Below are 20,277 nucleotides of genomic sequence, written 5' to 3'. Positions count from 1 at the left end.
CCGTTCTAGAAAATGCGATTAAACAGAACTATGAAAAATGTTGGAATGTACAACGTAATAGGTTTATTTTGTACTCGTGCAGTTAACAAGCAGTTAACTAATATATAGAGACTGCTATTAATATTCGGACACATTGTAAAACGCAATACCTTTTCTAAAACTGGGCCAAATGGCTGAATCTTCTTTGAATGTTAAAGCGTTTAGTTTATTGTACAGTGACTGAAATACTTTTTTTTATTTCGGAATGAAATTTTCAGCATAATCATGACGTACTGAGATCTACAAAACGCAATTTCTTAATTCTCGTTATAGGCTCAGACAAAAAAGCTAAAAAAATGAGAATTTTTACCAAAATAGAAAAGGAAAACATTTCAGTCGTTATCTAATAAACCAATTCCTCCATTATCTAAAAAAAAATTCAAATAATTTAGTCCAGTTTTAAAAAAGTTGTTCCGTTTTCGAAGGTGTCCAAATATTAACACTAGATTTACGGAGCACAAAAAACAGCTGTTTTAAATTAGTTTATAAAAGTAACAATAAGACATTTATTCTGATTTTTAACAAGTTTTATTGTAACATTTTCCGCAAGTAAGGTATAAATTGAATAAATAGCTCATAAATGTATCTTTACGATATGAATAATCGTATTACTGACTCGTCGTTTTGACGGGTCCCGTAAATCTAGTGTTAATGGGAGTCACTGTACAAATAATTTCATGAACAGCAACCTTCGATGTACGAACAACAACCTGTCTCTGTAACTATCGTATAGTTCTAAGTTTATTTTCCAATGTATTTTAAGGAAACAGCTGAAACATGCTTGTAGCAAAATCTTCACTGCATTGACATTGATTTAAAATGTCTTATTTTATCGAGGATTGAGAAAGAAGTATTGTCAGCCATTACATTCTGCGAATACGCTGTTGTTACGTCGGTGAAGAGTACTTGCAACTGAAAATCATTGATTAAGTTCTACTCACGCGTATTTACAGACGTTTCCAGTGAAGCTACTTTTATACTTTTAGCTGCTGTTTGTATGATTCAGTTTGGTTCCGTAAATTTTAACAAATGGTATACTTTGTTGGAAATCATTTTTCAGTGACTATCTGCTTGTTTTCCCGACTAAATGTTCTTTATTATCGCTGAATAGGAAACCAGAAAGCATTTGGTTGAATAGAGAGTTTGTTCCATTTTGTGTCGCAAGATAACGATCCTACTGCCATTAACCTAATTTTTGAAAATATCTTCAGACCACACTTTCTACCACATATTGTAGAAAAAGTCCGTATGAAAACTATTCTTTTTTCTGTTGTTGAACAACTGTAACAAATTTATTAACGAAATATTAGCACATCAGGCGTATTGATTAGATTGGGGCATTTATTTTCCGTTAGTCATGATTACCTTTTTACTGCACAGCAAGCGATGCTCGTTCAATAAATCATCGCCTTAACTATCCATAGATAACGTCAAACTGCATAGAAACATCATAGTTAAATAAAGGGTCATTTTCTATAGTTTTATAATCATATATTATTTCCGGATTGCAGATCTTTATACACATTTTATATATATTTTTATATAAAATAAAATTCTCCAGGTCAGCTGCAAGAAAGAGAAAATAAAAAGAAGCCGAAGTTCTTTTTTCATGACCGTCACATGTCCAAAATAGTGTAACAGTGTCCTAAAATTATTTTAATGCCTTAACAATTTTGTATTTCATTTTTATGACAAATGCATAAAATCGAGAATCTAATTATTACCAGAGTAATATTGTAGTATTGTTAGTAAACATAATATTGCTTTTATTGCGAAAAATATTTTTAAAGAAAAATAACCTAGCACGAATGTATTCTATACATTTATATGAAACTATTGTATACAGGATGGGGCATTTGAAACGAGACACCTGAATAAATCACTCGGTTTTGGCATTTTAAAAAAGTGTTTGATTTCGTAGGACAGATAATAATTTTAATATTAATAATTTTAATATGTTAAATATATAATATAATGTTAATAATTTTAATTTTAATTTTAATTTTAATAAGTGGAGGTATGCAGGACACATGAAGATCAAGTTTGTATTTCTAAATAGGATGACGTAATTTTTGATTAACATTCTGATAGATGCTTAAAAAGCCTTATAAATGAAGGTCATTCAAGGTCACAACATATGAACTACAATGAAAAACAAATTCTTCTGTCGCGTTCAAGTTTCTTTGTACTAACATGCGAATTTTGTTCTACAGCGGCTAAAATATTTATCGCATTCGCCTCATTAGCCACTCTTTTAACACGATTGAGTGATTTATTTGCCACACTTCCAGTTTCTTGGAATTTTTTACAATATATGACAATATTGACAATGAAGGTCCGACATGATCGGGAAATCTTTCACTATAGACACGCACTGCTTCCCTTATAATTTCACGACAGTCGCCGTAAATGAAAATCATATCTACTTTATCTATATTTGTACAATGCATTTTTCAAAACCGAATGTTAATGCAAAGTCGCAATTTAGTCAAAGGACAAACTAGTAATAAGATCCGTAGATACAGATACCGGTGTAATGCGATTTAATGTGTTTACATTTATGGTCTATGAACCATAGTGATGATAACGAGAGGAATATGAGCCGTTTATTTTGAAAGTGGCATAAGTCACTTTACCGTAATGAAAAGTGGTGATTTTTTAATGTTTATACGAAATTATTTATACTGAGAAAAATATCAGTATTCTGAGATAACAAATACAAGTAAATCTTCTCGAAAGTTAGTATCCATATTTTTAAACGTGTTAAAACGCAAACCCTTAAATATATCGACTTAAAAACAAAGTGACCGACTTGAAAACAAAGTGACTTATGCCACTTTCAAAATAAACGGCTCATATATTAACAACTGCGGAACACGCAAGATATTTGAAAAGTGTCTTGGAAGAATGTTTTTCATTGTAGTTCGTATGTTGTGACCTTGAATGGCCTTCATTTATAGGTCATTGTATTCGTCTTGAAAGGCTTTATCAGAATGCGAATAAAAAGTTAGGTCATGCCATTTAAAGAAACAAGTTTGATCTTCATGTGTCCTCTACGCCTCCACGTATAAAAATATTATTAACGTCGTATTATGTACCCCTCAAAATCGAACAACTTTCGTCTGACACTTTCTTTTTGTTGTCAAAAACAAGCGAGTTATTCAAGTGTCTCGTTTTAAATGTCCCACCCTGTATAATTAAATGCCACTTTGATATCAATGCGAATACGTTCGATCGCGACTGTATAGTTCTAGTGATTATCGAAACAGACGTATCTAGCTTTTTTCCCGAACGCTAAGCAGCTTATTCACATTCGGTACGGATTCGATATTTTTCTTCTCGCCGGATATATCAGATTGCGTAAATTGTTTCGAGTTTTACGGTACCACTAAAATCGAGTGGGCATTTTCATTGGCCATGTGTCTCGTGCGTTTTAGAGGCAAAGTAGCCGTTCACGATTTATCGCGATTCGAAGTCCCCGAATCATCGCATTCCTTCGCTAGGATCTAATAAAGTGATATAAAAATAGAAGAAAAAAGTGGAGCAGGAGCCGCGAGCGGGTAAGACAGTTTTAGTTGCCGGTTCTTGGAAGTTTCTTGCGTCAACGGGGGTCGAGCCTCGAAATGAGTCAAACTTAAACAACCGTGGAAAAATGGTCCAGCTGTGCCGGGCCATGCACAGAGCTCGCCGGAAGTCCCTGCAGCCGCAACCGCGTCAATTCTTTCCGACACTGACGTTCATGTTTTAGTTCGTCTACCCGTCCGCCGGGAAACAGAGACAAGTATAACGTGCACAGATATCTGTATGCAGTGTCAACTTTGTGCAAACGTTCCGAAGTGCGGGAAATTTCCGTCCCGCGGCGGAAACTCGAGCGACGATCGATCCGCGAGTCTTCAGTTCACGGAATACGTGTGATTTTAGTGATATACAAGCGGTGATCCAGTTGACGTACTCCTAGTTTTCCCCACGTTGGGCGGGGATGATCTATGGATCGATATCTTCTTGGTAATTTCGTTCGAAAGTAATGCAAAGTATTTACTCTGATGACAGGATTTCACTTGCCGTAATGTCACGAAATAAAATCGTGCGATCAAAATTCGTTCACTTGACGAATAAATCTTTATGTGACGAAATTATTTGCTCAGATTTAAAAATTAATTTACAATGACGACTAAAATTGAAGGATGAAAATAATATTTTTGGTAAAGTTGTTGGAACTTTGTGGAAGAACGTCGGATAGCGATTTATCTGGATTCATTTTAAAGGTTGAAACATCTGCACTTTCGTCTTTATGTTGCTTGTTACGTATGAAAATTTTTTGCAGCAGCACACGAACGGGAAAGTGAAATGTCATACCTGTGGCATATCTTTTAATCAAAGCGCGATGAAATGGTAATGAAAATTCATACATTAAATTTATCGGAGTTGTTGTACAGACAAGATATTAATTTGCAACTTCATAATTGTTTGAATAGCAAACCAAATTTGCCGAGCTGCGCAAAGACGTTCAAATCTGCAAGACCATGGAGAGATAGAACCACTTTTGTCTTTTCATTTGCATTCTAATACAGCATTTTTGTAATAAAACAAGCCGAGGATGTGAAAGTAAATACTTTAGGCAGTAGGATAAGTCCAAGTGGACGCCCCCCCCCTCGATTTTTCTTTGTGAAGTTACGATAATTTCAATATGGTCAATATTTCATTTGCGATTAAATGGTTTCTCAATTTCAATAGTTAGCGCAGTTGTTTTCCTTCTTCTATGCAGTTACCTAACACATTTCAGAAAAAAAAGTTTAGAAAGGTGAAAGTAGTATTCTAGACTATGGAATGAGTGCAGGTAGATTACCTATCGATTTTTTTCTCATAAAGTTACAACTTCGATGTGAACGACTTTTCTACTGAAAAGCGACCCTGTAATTTTAATACTCAACTTTTTATAAAGTTACTTAATGGAGTTTACGATAAAATAATAGAAGCTTGCGAAAGTAGATGCTTGTTTAAGATGAGCCTTTGGAAATGCTTGTACTATTTTTTTCACGCAATTATGATCGCTTAAATATCGGCAATTTTTCATCCAAAGAACCATCAATTTTAATATCCACGTAGTCACCTTTATTTTGGCACAGAAACTTAATGCATTTTATTAAAATATGATTCAGAAAAGTGAGGATCTACTTTATGAAATGAATCCAGGTAGACGTATTTTTATTCAGTTACAACAGGATAGAAATCCATTTAAAAAGCGGTTCTCGAATTTTCAACCTGATTTTTAATTCATAAAAAACTTGATCAGATGAAAATAGAAGCGTCAACCTATAAAATGATCCCGCATGGACCGCAATCTAATTTCCCTTTGCTAACTCACAATTGGACTGCGGATTTTCTGGATTTACGACAAAAATGAATAAGTCAAACATGAAATTGAAAAAATATTCGAAGAATTTAACATTAAATTCAGTCTTCTTAATTACTATTTCCAATTTATTGAAATTACATAGAGACTCTCTCATAGGAAACGATTGAATAAACTTCTCAATTCAGGCACAGACTATAATAAAAATAACAAGCTGTCTCAATAAATTCAGACTTGTCATTCTTATAAAGCAAGACACGCGTCAGTTACCTTTATAGCTCGCTAGATTTAATGTTATTATTTTTCATTTGTTACAGTTGTTATAATATATATGATTATACTGAATATGTTCGATTTTCTTCATATTTTGTTTAAATACAACATTTTTATAAAATTTAATAAAGAATATCCGCGTGTAACATTGTTCGTTATGACCAATATGTTCATGAAAATGGCCAACTAGTTAAAAGCGAGAAAATATTTTGATCCTGGACAATTTTTATGTCGCAGAGAGATCCGCAGTCTAGTCGCAAAAGTTCAGTGATTCTTCGAATTCTTTGAATAATTTACGTAGTACCTGAATTACTGTCGTTTACAGCAGTGTCTGGCGAGGCGGAGCACGACGGGAACGCGGCGTGGCCAGGGGAAAGTGAAATCTTTCGCGTGCAATTTTCCGCTGGAAGCCTTTGAGGTGCAGCATCGCATCAGGATGACGAGGAGCAGTTTGATCTTCGCGACGATCATTTCTCTCTCGTTGGCCGCTCCTGAGACGCGATTAAAAAAATGTTGCCCGCCGGGAGAGGCGTTCTGCAGCTTGACTACTCGGCCGGAAGTGAGCTGCTGCGTCCCGGCGAAGCAGAACGCGTCGGAACTTTACAACGTGGATCACGAGGTCACCGGCCACCAGAATGAATTTCCGATCTGCGAGCAACCGGAGGATGTCAATACGCTCCTCCTCCCGGCGCTGAACAGCACCGATTTTCTACAGGTAGGAGACGGATTGGCCGTTTTGCCATTAACTCGGTGCCGCTCGTAAATTTTCGAAGCGCGCCGAGCTAACAGCGATGAATAGAATTGATCGAGACCGCACGACCTCTTTCTCCAGCCCGTTTCCAACATCTACGCCTTCTATCGATTATTTTCCATCTGACGGCTTGTTGAGAATGCTCGCGAACCTCTCCACAAGCCGCTCTTTATTCGAGATTTTAATCCTTCTGCATTGAGAAACGATGCAATCATCTGAACAGGGTATCCTTGGAAAGTGAGTTATCTTTGCTTCGTTCGGAATTTTTGGTATATACCAGAGGTATTTAGTAGAGATCGGCCAAAACCTGATATGTTTAGATTTGCGAAACTCGAATTCGAAATTTTACGAGCTTTCGAAACTCTCGAGACCTGGAATTTCGATTCTTCTCCTTTTTCCCCCAAGGAGTATCTATTGCGTCAGGACTTAAAACCTTGGCAAATTCTTTTCGGAAAATTAAATTATTTATTCAATATAATTCTCCCTACTTGTCCTTCAGGCTTATAAAAAATGGACAATTTGGGAAGAGGAGATACGATTATTGCGCCTCGTTTTTGTAGTTGTTCACAATCGGTAACAATAAAAACGAGGTGCACATACATAACCTCTTCCCAAATCGTCCATTTTTGTTTACAAGTTGAAGGACAATTGGGGAAAATTTACTGCAGTTATAATTAAAATTTTTTCTCGATATAAACGATTGATGAAATCGTATCAAGTTAAAATGTGTCTAAAGTCCAAACACAGACGCATTGAATTATTATTAGTTAAATAGAAATAAATTCGTTTTGTCACAATATTCTCGTATGTTGTTTATACAAACATTTACCTGGGCCTCGAGAGTTTCGAATCACAGAAATAGCACATTTTGAGAATTCGAAACTTTGTGAGTTTCAAGGGATTACGAGATTTCGCGGTTATTGCTGTTTGTGTGCAGTAAGTTTTAAGCTGTTTTGCGTTTGATCGCGAAGCGACATTTATTGCCGAACGTTAAAATATGAACGTAGTAAACGCTGCAAGTAAAGACTGTTTAGTAATTTCTGTATAAATCAATTTGTATCAGACATGATCGAAGAGTATTGTAATTGAAGAATTCGAACGAATTTTATTTGGAATACGTGAAACTTGGATGAAATAAAATAATATAAATTAATGAGGAATCAATAACTAGAATTAAGTAAAGATACAAATTTTAAGATAGTATTTTAGTCATTCTATAATAAACTAGTATTTTAGTCTAGTTTTAAATAAATTACACCGTCGCTGTCGTATCGAAACAAATTATAGTAAATCCTGCCTAATTGACGTTCGGAATGTGCACAAAAATGGACAATTTGGGAACAGGAGATACGGTTATTACACAAGTAATTATAAAAACGGGCCAGAAGTTACGAATAATCGTAACTCCTCTTCCCACCAAACTGTCTATTTTTGTGTAAAATCTGAGCGTCGATTAGGGAGAATTTACTGTTGAACTTTCTTCGAAAGCCAAGGAACGAGTGAAATAAACTAAGACACTCCAAGAAACAGTTACAATTTCCCACAGCAGGCAGTAGGTATATTCGTTTCGAAGCCAAGTAGCATCGACTAAAAAAGACGATCGAATAGTATCGTACGGATTCAGAATTTCTTGCAAAGACTTAGGATTTCATTGCGAAGCCAAGAAACACAGGATAAAGAAAACAAGATCGTTTCCAGCGAAGGATCGCGAAGAGTTGAGCGTTTGCGAAAAATAGATTACGGTCTCGCTGCAAATAGGATATTTAACAGTTAAGGAACGGAAGCGCTACATCGGCGCGCACGTCGGCCCAGTTCCGCGAAAGTTTGGTCGGCGAATCAATTTTAGTTTCCGTCAATATTTATAAATAAATAGCGGCAAATCCGGTTTCCTATTTCATTTGGTCGATGCGGAGCCGCTTGGCGGAACGGCGTATTTTTAAAGCGGCAATTCGAACGAAACAATTTTGATCGATTTTATTCACAGGCGCCGAGCTGTATAGAAATTCTGCACGTGGAACACGTGAACGAGAGCGCTCTAGTGGCCGTCAATTGCCAGTCGAACCAGAATGGAGCCAAGGAACGTGAACAGCCGAACGCGTCACCGTTACAGCTGTTGAATATCAGAAGATGCTGTCCGAGAGATACCATGTTCGACGTATTCACGAGATCCTGTGTAACGAACGTAGTTTCCGGTGAAAATAATTCGTACATTGACGAGTTCGTGTCGCTGTTGCCGAAATCGGCAAGCAACGTGGCATTTTTCCACGTGTCCAAGGGATCGCCTGTTTGCCGGGTTGATGCTCTGGTCACTTATGAGGTCGCGGCGGAGGATATCAGCTCGGAGGGAGGATTTCTCTGGGTGAGTTTGCAAAATTATCGTCAATTTTATCCGCAAATTACGAGATAATCTAATCGAACCTCGGATAATGCACACCTCGATCATCGCAATTCTCTAGAAATAGTTACGCAACAAATCCTCGTATTTTTCATTTATTCGTTCTCCGTTGTTTCTTTGAATCAACAATCGTTTATTATTCGCTGCATCGTATTTTCTGCTGGCACGTCAAATTTCGATTCGCGGATTAAATATTTTTGTTCACTTTAAAACAGGAGCGGTTAAACGATTAGGGGATATTTCAATTTTTTCTAGAAAACTGTTTATATCGCATTCATTTTTTATTTACATAACTCCTGCGCGGTATTCTCTAATTGTTTCGAGTGGAATACGGGATTCAGCTTCCAGAAATAGCTTTCTATGTATCGAAGATTTTTTCGAAATAGTATTCCTTATAATTTCGACCTCGTTGGCGGATTGCAAGATTCTGCAGCTCTGAATTTAAATGTGTATTTTTATATTGTTACTCGTATCTAACCAAAAACTTAACAAAATACTATATTTGTATATTTATATTTTCTGTTATTTCTAATATAGAAATGTACGCACATTTTCTTAAGTTTTCTTTTTTAATATGCAGAGTGTCTCAGTTGAAGGGGACCACTTTCAATGCTGTGAATAATTATGAACTCAAAGTAACTTTTACATTTTTATTAATATTTAAACAAAAACTGAGAGAAGGGGAGTCTACTTGTATATTTCTATTTTCTATTATATGTAGTATAGAAATTTAGAAGTCATTAAACTTTCTCAGAATTTTTTACTTTTTAAAAAAGTAAAGCTGGCTTCTTTGGCACAATAGTTTTGCCATTTTGAAAAAATCGATGGTAATTTGTACACAATTCCGTTGAAAATGATACTGCTAATTAATTATGTAAATTTACTTCTCAGTGTGTAGTATGATAGCAGTCATGTATACTGCCACACCCATTATCTTAATGAAAATCTTGAAAAAGGTTCATCAGACTAATGATTGTTCAAGGAACTCTGCGAGCTATTCCTAGAAACAGTGGCCGACATCAAAACAGACGCATGTGGGAAAACTTCGTAAACATAATGAGAAATTGTTTCTTTATGGGCAACCAGAAATAAACAAGTCACGATGACGTAGTTCATCGTGCGAGCATTTGTTTATGTCGGTGTTCTACGAAATTTCGTGGATTTTTTTTACCGAATCTCTATTTCAGTCCTCTCCAATTCACGATTGATAGCGTTATCGTTTAGGGGCGTGGCTCGACAAGGCTATCGAACGTTTTGAATGGAGTTATTGAACGCTTGAAAAAACGTTTAAAGAACTCCTATTGAACGCACAATACGCAGAAATCATGCTGTGTGTTAGCATGTTAGAAATTCTTCTCGACTTTGTTTCAAGAAAATGGTTCGGTACGAAATATTAGCAGTTATTAAGAATCAGTTATCAAAAGTATTTATATTTGTTTGATTAGGATATCTACCTCGCAGAGTCTGTTGTACATGTTGATGATATGAAGACCGAATTCAGACTGCTAAAAATAAGTTGACCTTTACGATTTTACGACCTTTACGTATTTATGAAATGTGCACTAAATTTATCCTCGACAATTATATAGCAAAAGTGGAAATATATGATAAATATGTACAATGACAAAAAAAACATACAAAATGCAATAACTTTTTTAGAACTGGCCTAAACGACTTGAACTTTTTTATTAGATGATAGATCGACCAGTTTACTAGAACATAACTAGAATGTTCTTTTTAATTTTGCTATTACTTAGACTGACAAAAGAATATAAAAAACTCTCGTTTTTTAACTTTTTTATCTGGGCCCAGAACGAAAATTTAAAAAATGTGTTTTGTAGATCTCGGTAAGCTGTATGCATGTTAAAAATTTCATCGAAATCGGTTGACCTTCGTATGAGCTGTAAACAATTAAAGACCGCAAAAATCACAGTTTTGTCCCGATTTTTGACACTTTCGACCAATAACTCAGATAAAAAGATTTAGAAAACGAGAGATTTTTATTTTGTTTTGTCATTCTAAGTAATACCAAAATTGTAACAATGTAGTTTAGTCACTGTCTAGTATACTAATCCCTCTATCATCTAGAAAGAAATTCAAATCATTTGTTCTAGTTTTGAAAAAGTTATCAAGTTTTGAAAGGTGTCTGAATATTAATGGGAGCCACTGTATGTAGACATTGTAGTACCAATGCATCTATTGATTAGCAACAAAAAGTGGATATTTTAAAGAAACGAATAGCACACATTAGTCATTAGATGACACTATCTTTTGACGAGGATTGGAAATTCCCATTTATTGCAGCATAATTGGAGTACATTGAATGTTATTCAAATTGTCTACACGTAAAAGAATTATACTACGATAAATCGTTACGATAAATCACTACGATAAATCCTAACTTTTCAGATTCATTTTACGTCGGTAAATTGCTTTAATGCTACAGGCTTCTTTGTGATTGATATTCGACAATTAGCTTGTTAAACTTGACAAGACTGTGGTATTGATGAATCATATCATCCTTGAAGTATACACGAATGCAGCTCGTTATTTCGTAAAATTTTCATCTAATTCTCAGAAATTACATCATCAACTTGATACATGTATAATTGATTTACGCGACTGGAGTTTCCGTGAGACTGTTCAGCTAAATTTTTATTCACCTTGCACTGTGCGAGCACGAAAAATTCTGGTCACATTTGAAACGAGTGCAGTCAGGTATGCGGGTCAGAGATCAACAGGTAATTACTAGATCTCTGTATGTTTATAATACTTATACGATTTTGTAATATAGAGCAGACGCGCATATACAAACAATTGGCATTTTAATTTACGAGACATTTTTTCCCTTCTAGCATTTCTAAAATAGCTTGACACCTTGATTGCCGTGTCATTCATGCGTGAATGATGAAAATATTTGCGCAGACACGAGGATCAATTTTTCCGCTAATCTATTACATCTTTGAAATTTCATTAAGATCCGCAAAACATAAGAATGTTGACTATGAAGTTGATGTCATACCACTTAACTATTCCACGTTTATATTCGGTTATATTAAAGTCTTGAATTTTATACAATTTCTGAGGTTATCGGCGTGACGGTCAAAGCGTTAAAGAATCGGAATTTACATAAAGATGTTTAGCATCAATGATCGTATATTTACGAAATTGATCGACGCAGCAACAGTCTCGCGTAAAGACAGTTCGACGGTTTCGCATTTGTTGTCGCGTTACGAACGCTCGTTAAAACAAAACGATTTCGTAACAACGTGCTCGACAGAGAAAGGACAAACACAAACTAGCTCTCGCTCTTTGTCTTGTTGCCTGCAGGCGATCAATGCAGCAGCTGTAACTCCGTTTATTGTAAACCTACACGCGAGGCATGACTTCATCATCAACCAGTCAAGGAAATCCCCGTTTTCTTGCCTAAATGTATCAAAGAGCCTAACAGTGCTGCGAACGGGGGAAACGTGCGAATAACTACGTTGCAGGCGGAAATCTCGGTCTACGATCTGCATTCTTGTTGCAGTCAAGTGCATAATACCATATAGTTAGCCTCTTGATTACGAGGAACTTCAGGGATTTCATAGCATGGATGAGAATGACGACGCTCTTTTTTAAATTTATCTTTGTTTTCCGCAAGATGGTTCATGATAATAACTTTACGAATGATTAATTGATTACTTGTAAGTTGAATAGAATACAAAATAATGAAATAATTAAATAATGATCGACTGCCGGTTTGTATTGCTAAAATGTTCTGTGCATTATTTCGAAGTACTATGCTGTTCTATTTTGGCAAATAATTAATTTATATTAATATTTATAAATTAATTAATTTACAATTAATATGAAATTATTTATTTATGAATAATTTATTTAATCAATTAATTAATTAAATGGTATTGCGCATCTTTTATTAAAGGCTTCGAATTTTTCAAAAAATACTTTAGAGTTTATTTTTTTTTAAGACTGAAACTTTACTTTTGTGAGTAAGTTCTTTAAAAATGATTAATGTGTATTACATGGAAATGTAATCAGTATCGGCCTTGTTAACAATCTTAAGATTAGCCAATAAAAAGACAAGTGCCATGGAAAAAGAAGAATCCGCTGCAGTCGCGGGGTTAATTAGGTTCAACCATCCAGATATCCGGCGGTGATTATAGGGACAGTTGAAAAGATGAACGCTGACGCAATATTCGTAATAGCAGTGTCAAAACGTACTCGAATGGGTTGATTACTATAACTTGCGACATGAAATGAAAAAGCGTGCCTGCATGGAGGTGACTGCGAGCTTCCCGTAGAATTCAAAGCAGTTCATTTCGCACACGATTCCACGAGGATCCGTGTATCACACGAAGTCAACGTGTCGTGTTAACAAAAATATTTCCTTTCCCCGTTCTTTCGCATTCGTGAAATATACAACCCGTTTCCATGGGACGCGCGTTTCCCGGCCACTCTCACACGAACGTAAACACGTTCGCGCGCGGGGGATCTGTGCGTTCAATTCAAAATGCATTTAAGAAATTATTTTCTTTCACACGCAGGCCTGCAACGAACACACCGCGATGATATCTGCCGCACACGAACGGTCAATACAGGCAGAGTTTAAACGGTACCAATCTCTTTGGCAAATATCCGTTGCCAAACCTGTTTCCTAAGGCCAAATGTTTTCTTTCAAGGCCATTTCTTCTTGCAATTTAAGAGCTTCTGAAAGATGCTTCGGGAGGAGCAGCTCGTGCGACATGCCACAAATACGGAAATTTTTATAAGTTTTTTCTCTTAGGAGAAGTGAAAGTCGTTTTGGGAAGTTTAAAGAAATGTGGGTTTTTTTAAAGGTACAGAGATGTAGAAATATGAGTATTAAAGCGCAACGATTTCTTTAGAATTGAATCAAATAATTTGAATTCTTTTATAGTTTTCGGACTGATTAGTTTACTAGAAAAATATTTGCAGAAATTATAAAAAGAAAAGCAAGTAAGATACGGTTTTTAACTTTTTTATTTGAGCTTGTAACAAAAAAACATTACATTCTCGGTGAAAAATTACTCTGTTTTCAAATGTGTTCGAATATTAATGTCAGTCGCTGTAGATTTTTGAGAGCTGATTAAAAAAGATCGCACCCAAATGAAAAGTTGTTTTTTTTTATCAAAGATTTTACTACGTTTCAAAGAAGCTAAAATTCTTGTTATACTTTCTTAAATATTTCTCGACGTAAAGTTTTAAGAATCTAGAAATATTATAAGTGCATAGGAAGGAGGCCATTGTAGTGCGTTGAATTTATTTATTCGTTCGAACTGCAACAAAATGGAGTAATTTCCATTCGAAGCTGTAGCACCGGCTTTTTTGGCTCCGACAATAAAATTCTGGCTTCGTGCCTGATCACCGCTCACCCCATGGCGTCGAACGTGTTGAAGTGCCTTCACCTTTTCGCCTGATTCGCTCTTACACATTGCCCCGCACGTATCGCGACACAATTCACATAATGATATCGCAAATCCGTGAGCAAAATAATTACATAGAATTTGAACTCGATACCTCGTAATGTCAAGTCAGGCTTATAATGAAAATTTCGAACAGAATATATTATAACATATTGATTGTCACATCGTTGTATATGCAGACTATTCTATAATTATGTTAACACCTGGAAAGGGATGATTCCTGAGATTATTTGAAGTAACTTTTTCCTGAGCCAAAATGCAATCCTCGGCTTTGTTTACGAATTAGTAACGAAAAACACTGACCAATGAGAGGCGAGATCAGTTGGCGGAAAGCGGCCGTGCCAACGAGCGGTCGAAGCCCAGTTCCGCTGATTGGCTCGGCCGTCTAGCGCTGGGCGAGCTCGCCTCTGATTGGTCGGTGTTTCTCGTTAATAACTCGTAAATAAAGCCGCTGATTGCATTTTCGTTAAGGAAAAAGTTACTTCAAATGACCTCCATGTTAATATAATTATAGGACACTATGTATATAAAAGACACACGAAATGTGAGACCGACCCATTTAATAGTATAAGAAGAGAAAAGACAAGATTTATCATAGCAATTGTTTTGCCTTTTTAACCTTCTTGTATCTCGTTGATCTTAACAAAGTTTGACCTACTTGATAGATAGTAATCAAAATGAGTTTTCAAGTTTGATTAAAAAATCGTGTCAATCATTTGTTAATCAAAGTGTTAAATATGAATGTTCATTCATTTCGGCAAATTCGAACTAAAATGTTACCTTTCTATTAGTAAGAGCCAAATATTAGAGTAAATGTAGATAAGCAATAAAATATTTACAAAAATTAATAACGACAATATTATTAAAGACAATTCTAGTTATCATAGTTGTGAAGAAATACATAGAGCAAGAGGTTAGTTAACTACAGGAACGCGTTAAGTTTGGGATGTTCTAAAGAATTGAGGCTTTTATCTTTCGATCAAAGCGATCGCGGTTCCGAGAATTGTTATCGAGAATAAAATTTATAGCGCTTCATCGAGCGGGGTGGGGAGCAGTGTTCGATAGGAAGGAATTGATTCGGTTAAATTTTACCCGGGCGTGGCCGTTTCGTACGAGAAAATTTTATTTTTCATCTGGAGCTATAGATACACGCCGCTTACTCAGCTGTTTTACAATATACGCTCCGCCGAACTGAATGGAAAGGAAACGATCCCGGATTTGATATTCAAACTTTATGCTTTTCGCTTTGTAACTTCGACGGTGAACGATGTGTTATACATATTAAATCGAAAATCAGAGTTATTGTAGCTTTGAATGCGTATCTATTACTGCATGAAGTATTGCGGGGAAGGTTTGATGACATAAAAAAAAGTAGAAATAATGAACATACAGGCATACAGTGCAAAATTGATAACAGAATTCAAAATTAAATAAGAAATTCGTTTACAACAAATTGCAAGCGAAATAATGTTATACTATCACAATTAAAAGAGATAATCAAGTGACTGTTTATAGATCAATTTAAATGAAAAAGAACGATCCTTTGGAGTAAATAAAAACACAATATACTGCCAGGTTTCTTTCTAAAGAGGTCAAACGAAGTGTTTAACACGTGTTAAATGACGAATATAACCGATAATAATTGTTTATAGTTGTAAACATATTAGCAAACGAATTTCATTAAAGTATATGCAAGTTATTTACACAATACTAGTACAAAAATAGTGCAGTGGTATTTTAATGGACTAATTAAGAATGCAAGTCGCAAAGTGAATAAATTTCGTAGAACGTCGACGACCTTGAAAACAATTTTTCTCACAATTTTGACGTATCGTTTAAATTTTCGTTCTAGGTTCGGATAAAAACTCGAAAAAATATGAGTCTCTTATTGTCTCTCTCATTCCATCGAATTCTAATTTAAGAAAAAAAAAACATTTTCAAACATTGTCTAGTGAAAGTAGAGTCATCGTCAGGTTCTCGGTTCATTTTTTTTTTACATTTGAAGCTGTCGTAAATACAAGAACATGTATTTTTACATTTTCGTCAACAATTTTGATCTTCGCAAAAATATGAAAATTGATCCTGACTGTCTACGCAGGGTTTACCACATTGCCTGCCACGTCAGCCAAAGTAGCATGCCGGGAATATTTGTCGAACTTGTAATTTTCAAACAAAATTTTGTAGACATTACCTAGTGAACTAAACCTTGCTGACATTTGAAAACAGTTCAAGACATTTGGTCCATTTTGAAAAATGTTATTTCCTTTTAAAAGGTGTTCGATTCACTGAACAACTTTGTGTTCGCGTCAATTGGTAATCTCTCGACGCACGTCGTTGCAGGGAACATCCTGGCCAAAATCAGCGATCTCGAGTCATTCAAAATATACATCCGCGGGGTCTCTATTCCCTCGATCATTCGTCGATCGCGGTGAAAGTAACGCACCAATCAAACTTCCGTTTCCAGGAATATCATGCAGCCGGAGGGTGACCCCCACGGCGACGTGCAATTCGCACGCGGTTAAATGTTCCCGGTGTCCGTTTTCTATAGATACCACCGCGAGATATCGCGCGGGGTATCGGCCGGCGTTCGCCGCGCCACCCCTGATCCGGTGGTGTTTTATCGGTGCGGTCGTAATAAATATCGACGATTCTTTTTTGGCGGGCGGGCCGAGTATGGAAATTTATAGCTCGCCGAGCGAAAACATTTAAGAAACAATATTTCAAAGTCAATGAGAGAAACAGTTTAATAACAGCTGATAAAAAGACGGCGCACGAAATTCTCTACTGCCGAATTGTTTTATCTGAATAAATATTGTTCACCAATTAGCTGTCGTAATCTCTTTGAAAAGTCTATTCGTTTATTTACTTAATTTAACCGGTTCACTGTATCTGTCGAGCACATTCGTCACGCGGAAATGGTAACATTTTGTGTTATGAAAACAGTAACGTATCTTCTCTATTTATTTCGTAAGCAACGGACAGTGGATATTGTAATCGAAGCAACGCCCTGCGCGATACCGTTAATTGCTCATAAAAAAAGGGAGATTGTAAAATATTAATTGAAGCTCTCGTGAACGAACGGGAATATGAACCCACTACAAATATTGTGTTGCCTGGAACTTTCAGTTCAATTCATTAATAAATTACGGACTTCAGGCTTCATTTTTATACGTTTCTCTGGCTTGAATATTAATGTAATTATCTCGTAATATTTATTATTTATATGAAACTCATTTATCAGTTTTGATTATGTTTTGTTACAATTTCCTCGCTATGGAGTTATTGTTATTTACCGCATTGCTTATCGTTCCAGGAATGTCAATCTGGATCACCTATTTTTTTTTCAGACCCCGTGTTTTATCGCCTGCACCGTAATAAATATCAATGTTTTGCTCTCCTTCTTTTTTTGGCTTGAACGCGCGCAACCACCGTGCGGGGGTAGCCCGAGGGGGCGTGCTGGCTTTATTACGGCAAGCAAAAGAATGCGGCAGGGTAAATAAATCCGACTCATCATTCGAGGATCTACAGGGCGTGGTAGTACCGGCTTGCAGTGGCGTAGGACCGACGCGTCGCTGCTAAAACCGAGAACCGCATTGCAGAGGGTGTCGAGTCAAGGTCTCCGATTAACATCGGAGTACATCTGACCGTTTAAATTCCATATAAATCCTAACTCTGAGCATTTGTCACCCTTTTAAGCTAGCAGCAAATTTTTCTACTACCCTTTTAACTAGTTTTCGTCCCCACTGCACCCTTAATCTTTTTATATTTGGTACTAAATTCTTTGTGGAATGTTCCCAGCTTTTGTTAGACAATGAAAGAGATTTACATGATTCTTTCAATTAGAATTTATGGTAAATATTGCTTGAATAATGGTTGCAAAAAGTGTGGGAGGGTATACAAATATCGATGGTGTTCTTCAAATATTCTTTTAACTCAATTCTACTACATTCTCAGCTTTTAGTAAACGATAAATGTTTTATTTTTAAATGTTAGTGTTTAATTATAGTTAAATAAGATGATTGTTAGATAATTGAACAGCATTTAACTTTAAATATTAAATATTGTGAAAATGGTCCGAAAAAGTATACAAGAGTGTCCAATAATGACTTCCCATCGCTATTGACTGCAGCTAATAGTTTAAATGTGGTGCAAATTAAATATTCTAGTCCCTATACAATGTTTCTGGAACAACAGAAAACATTCCAATCCGGTAATTCAACAAATTTGTTAGAATTAGACTACAGAATAAAAATTGTCTGAATTAATTGTAGGAAATGTAAGCCAGATGACGATGTCTTTTCTTCTTGAATAATTTCAATAAATTGCATGATATAAAAATTCTCTCAAATTCTTCTAATTTCATTATGGTTTCGTTTTTGACAAAATCGTTTCTGTCAGAATGCACAATATCTGTGGGCTAATTGTAATATACATAGAATTCTCTTTTACTACCCAAATTCACCAAACAGTTCAAAATGCTCTAACTCGAGCATTTAAAATATCTCGCTTGCTTTTTGTGACGAAAAAAATGTCAGATGTCAGTTTATTCAGAGGGGCAAATATCATGATAGGCAAAAAAATTTGTTCAAGGTTACATTTTTTGATATTTCAAAGTCGTCGAAGTTTTTTAAAATGGATTAATACATTTCCATTATCGCTATATGATAGCCGAAGTCTAGACGAAACCAACGGCCATCGACGATTCGATGGATTTTATCTAAAATAACTTTCGTTGTCTTTTTCTTCTCTCTGATATAGTAAATTAATTTAACCTAAACTTAAACCCATTACACTGATCTACAGCTCTTTAAAAATTCCCCTCTGTGCAATGAAAAATTCCGTAATATACAGAAGGTCTCATATTTTCCGGTATTTTCGAGTTGCACATCTCTTCGTGTCAATTCCAGTTTCTATCTCCTCAAATTTACTATCAAACAGCATTTTAAATTTGTCTACCTCTGCTAAACGATCAAAGAGAGGTACAAAGTGACTCTTTACCATGAAAGTACAGGAAAACTGAAAGTTCTGGTACATATCCCAGAGAGAACTGTCTGAAAAAGCGTGTCTGCCGATAACGGATGTTCCATTAGAAGAAAAGGTGAATGTCGCGATTCGTAAACCCGGCTAGATAGTCGAGAGACAAGATAAGGATCTGTGTCCGCGATTTGCGACACCGTTTCCAGGGTGTTTGACAAATCTGATAATCCTGACATCCGTACCGCGTCAGACGTTCTCCGCTGTCAACGGGCAAGCCTTATTTTCGCGGCTCGTTATCGCCAGTTCCATCGGCTGATTTCCTCCATCGATTTCGTTTTACGATCGTTCACCTGCCGCGCTTACGAAATAATGACGAGGAAGCGAACCGCGTATCGAAACGGTCGGACAGTCATATAATAGTCTACGGCCGCTCTTCCTTTTCTAAAAGCGACAAAAAAGAGAGAACTTCACGGTCGTCGGACGCCTCTTTAGGCCAGGTACCGTTGTGGCCTGTCCTTGGGAATCGGCAGGTGAAGAGGCAACACTATTCTTTCTCGATGAATCTCTCTGATGAGTCGATCTTTGTGTAAACTCCTATTTTTGAAGATGGCTGTGTGAAAGTTGGCTGCTCGAAACTATTTTCGGTTGCCAAAACATTTTCGGAAAAGTGCAACAGAAATTTTTGGTAATTTTGGTAAATATTTACAAAACGGAAATGCCCTCTGTTCTTTATGATTTTTTCGTACGCTCTTGATTTATCTTAAATTTTATAATAGAGGATATTAAATTGATTCCCTGTTGAGGATCTTTAAGTAAAGCCAAATTTTCGTAGCCTAATTTGTAAAGACAGTTTAAATAAAAATGTGTAAATAATGTGTAAATAATTCTAACAAATTAGTATTTGAATAAAATGTTATCCAGATTGTGAGTTATCATAAATAAGTCCTCCATGGAATACATTTATAGACAGTCAAATGTTCTCGGTCATAATTCAAAAATTTTAATGTACGAAGACAGACAGAGGATTATTTCCTCTCTGAAAAAT

General features: G+C 35.9%; 1 protein-coding gene across 9 annotated transcripts in view; it reads left to right on the top strand.

Annotated features, from left to right (window-relative positions):
* The window catches only part of LOC117219858 (G-protein coupled receptor Mth), a 58,240-nt gene that overhangs the window by 10,903 nt on the left and 27,060 nt on the right, over positions 1 to 20,277 (top strand). For 8 of the 9 annotated variants that reach the window (XM_033469374.2, XM_033469370.2, XM_076523724.1 and 5 more), the window contains 2 exons: positions 5,991 to 6,380; positions 8,401 to 8,775. In XM_033469374.2, coding sequence (XP_033325265.2) covers positions 6,102 to 6,380; positions 8,401 to 8,775 — 654 coding nt within the window. In that variant the 5' untranslated portion in view covers positions 5,991 to 6,101. The remainder of the gene's footprint in view (positions 1 to 5,990; positions 6,381 to 8,400; positions 8,776 to 20,277) is intronic. The other variant, XM_076523725.1, reaches the window with a different exon arrangement.

The sequence above is a fragment of the Megalopta genalis genome, chromosome 7 (assembly GCF_051020955.1).
Source record: "Megalopta genalis isolate 19385.01 chromosome 7, iyMegGena1_principal, whole genome shotgun sequence".
Taxonomy (NCBI): Eukaryota; Metazoa; Arthropoda; class Insecta; order Hymenoptera; family Halictidae; genus Megalopta; species Megalopta genalis.
Note: the sequence above shows the minus strand (reverse complement) of the source record. Positions and strands in the feature narration are given on the sequence as shown.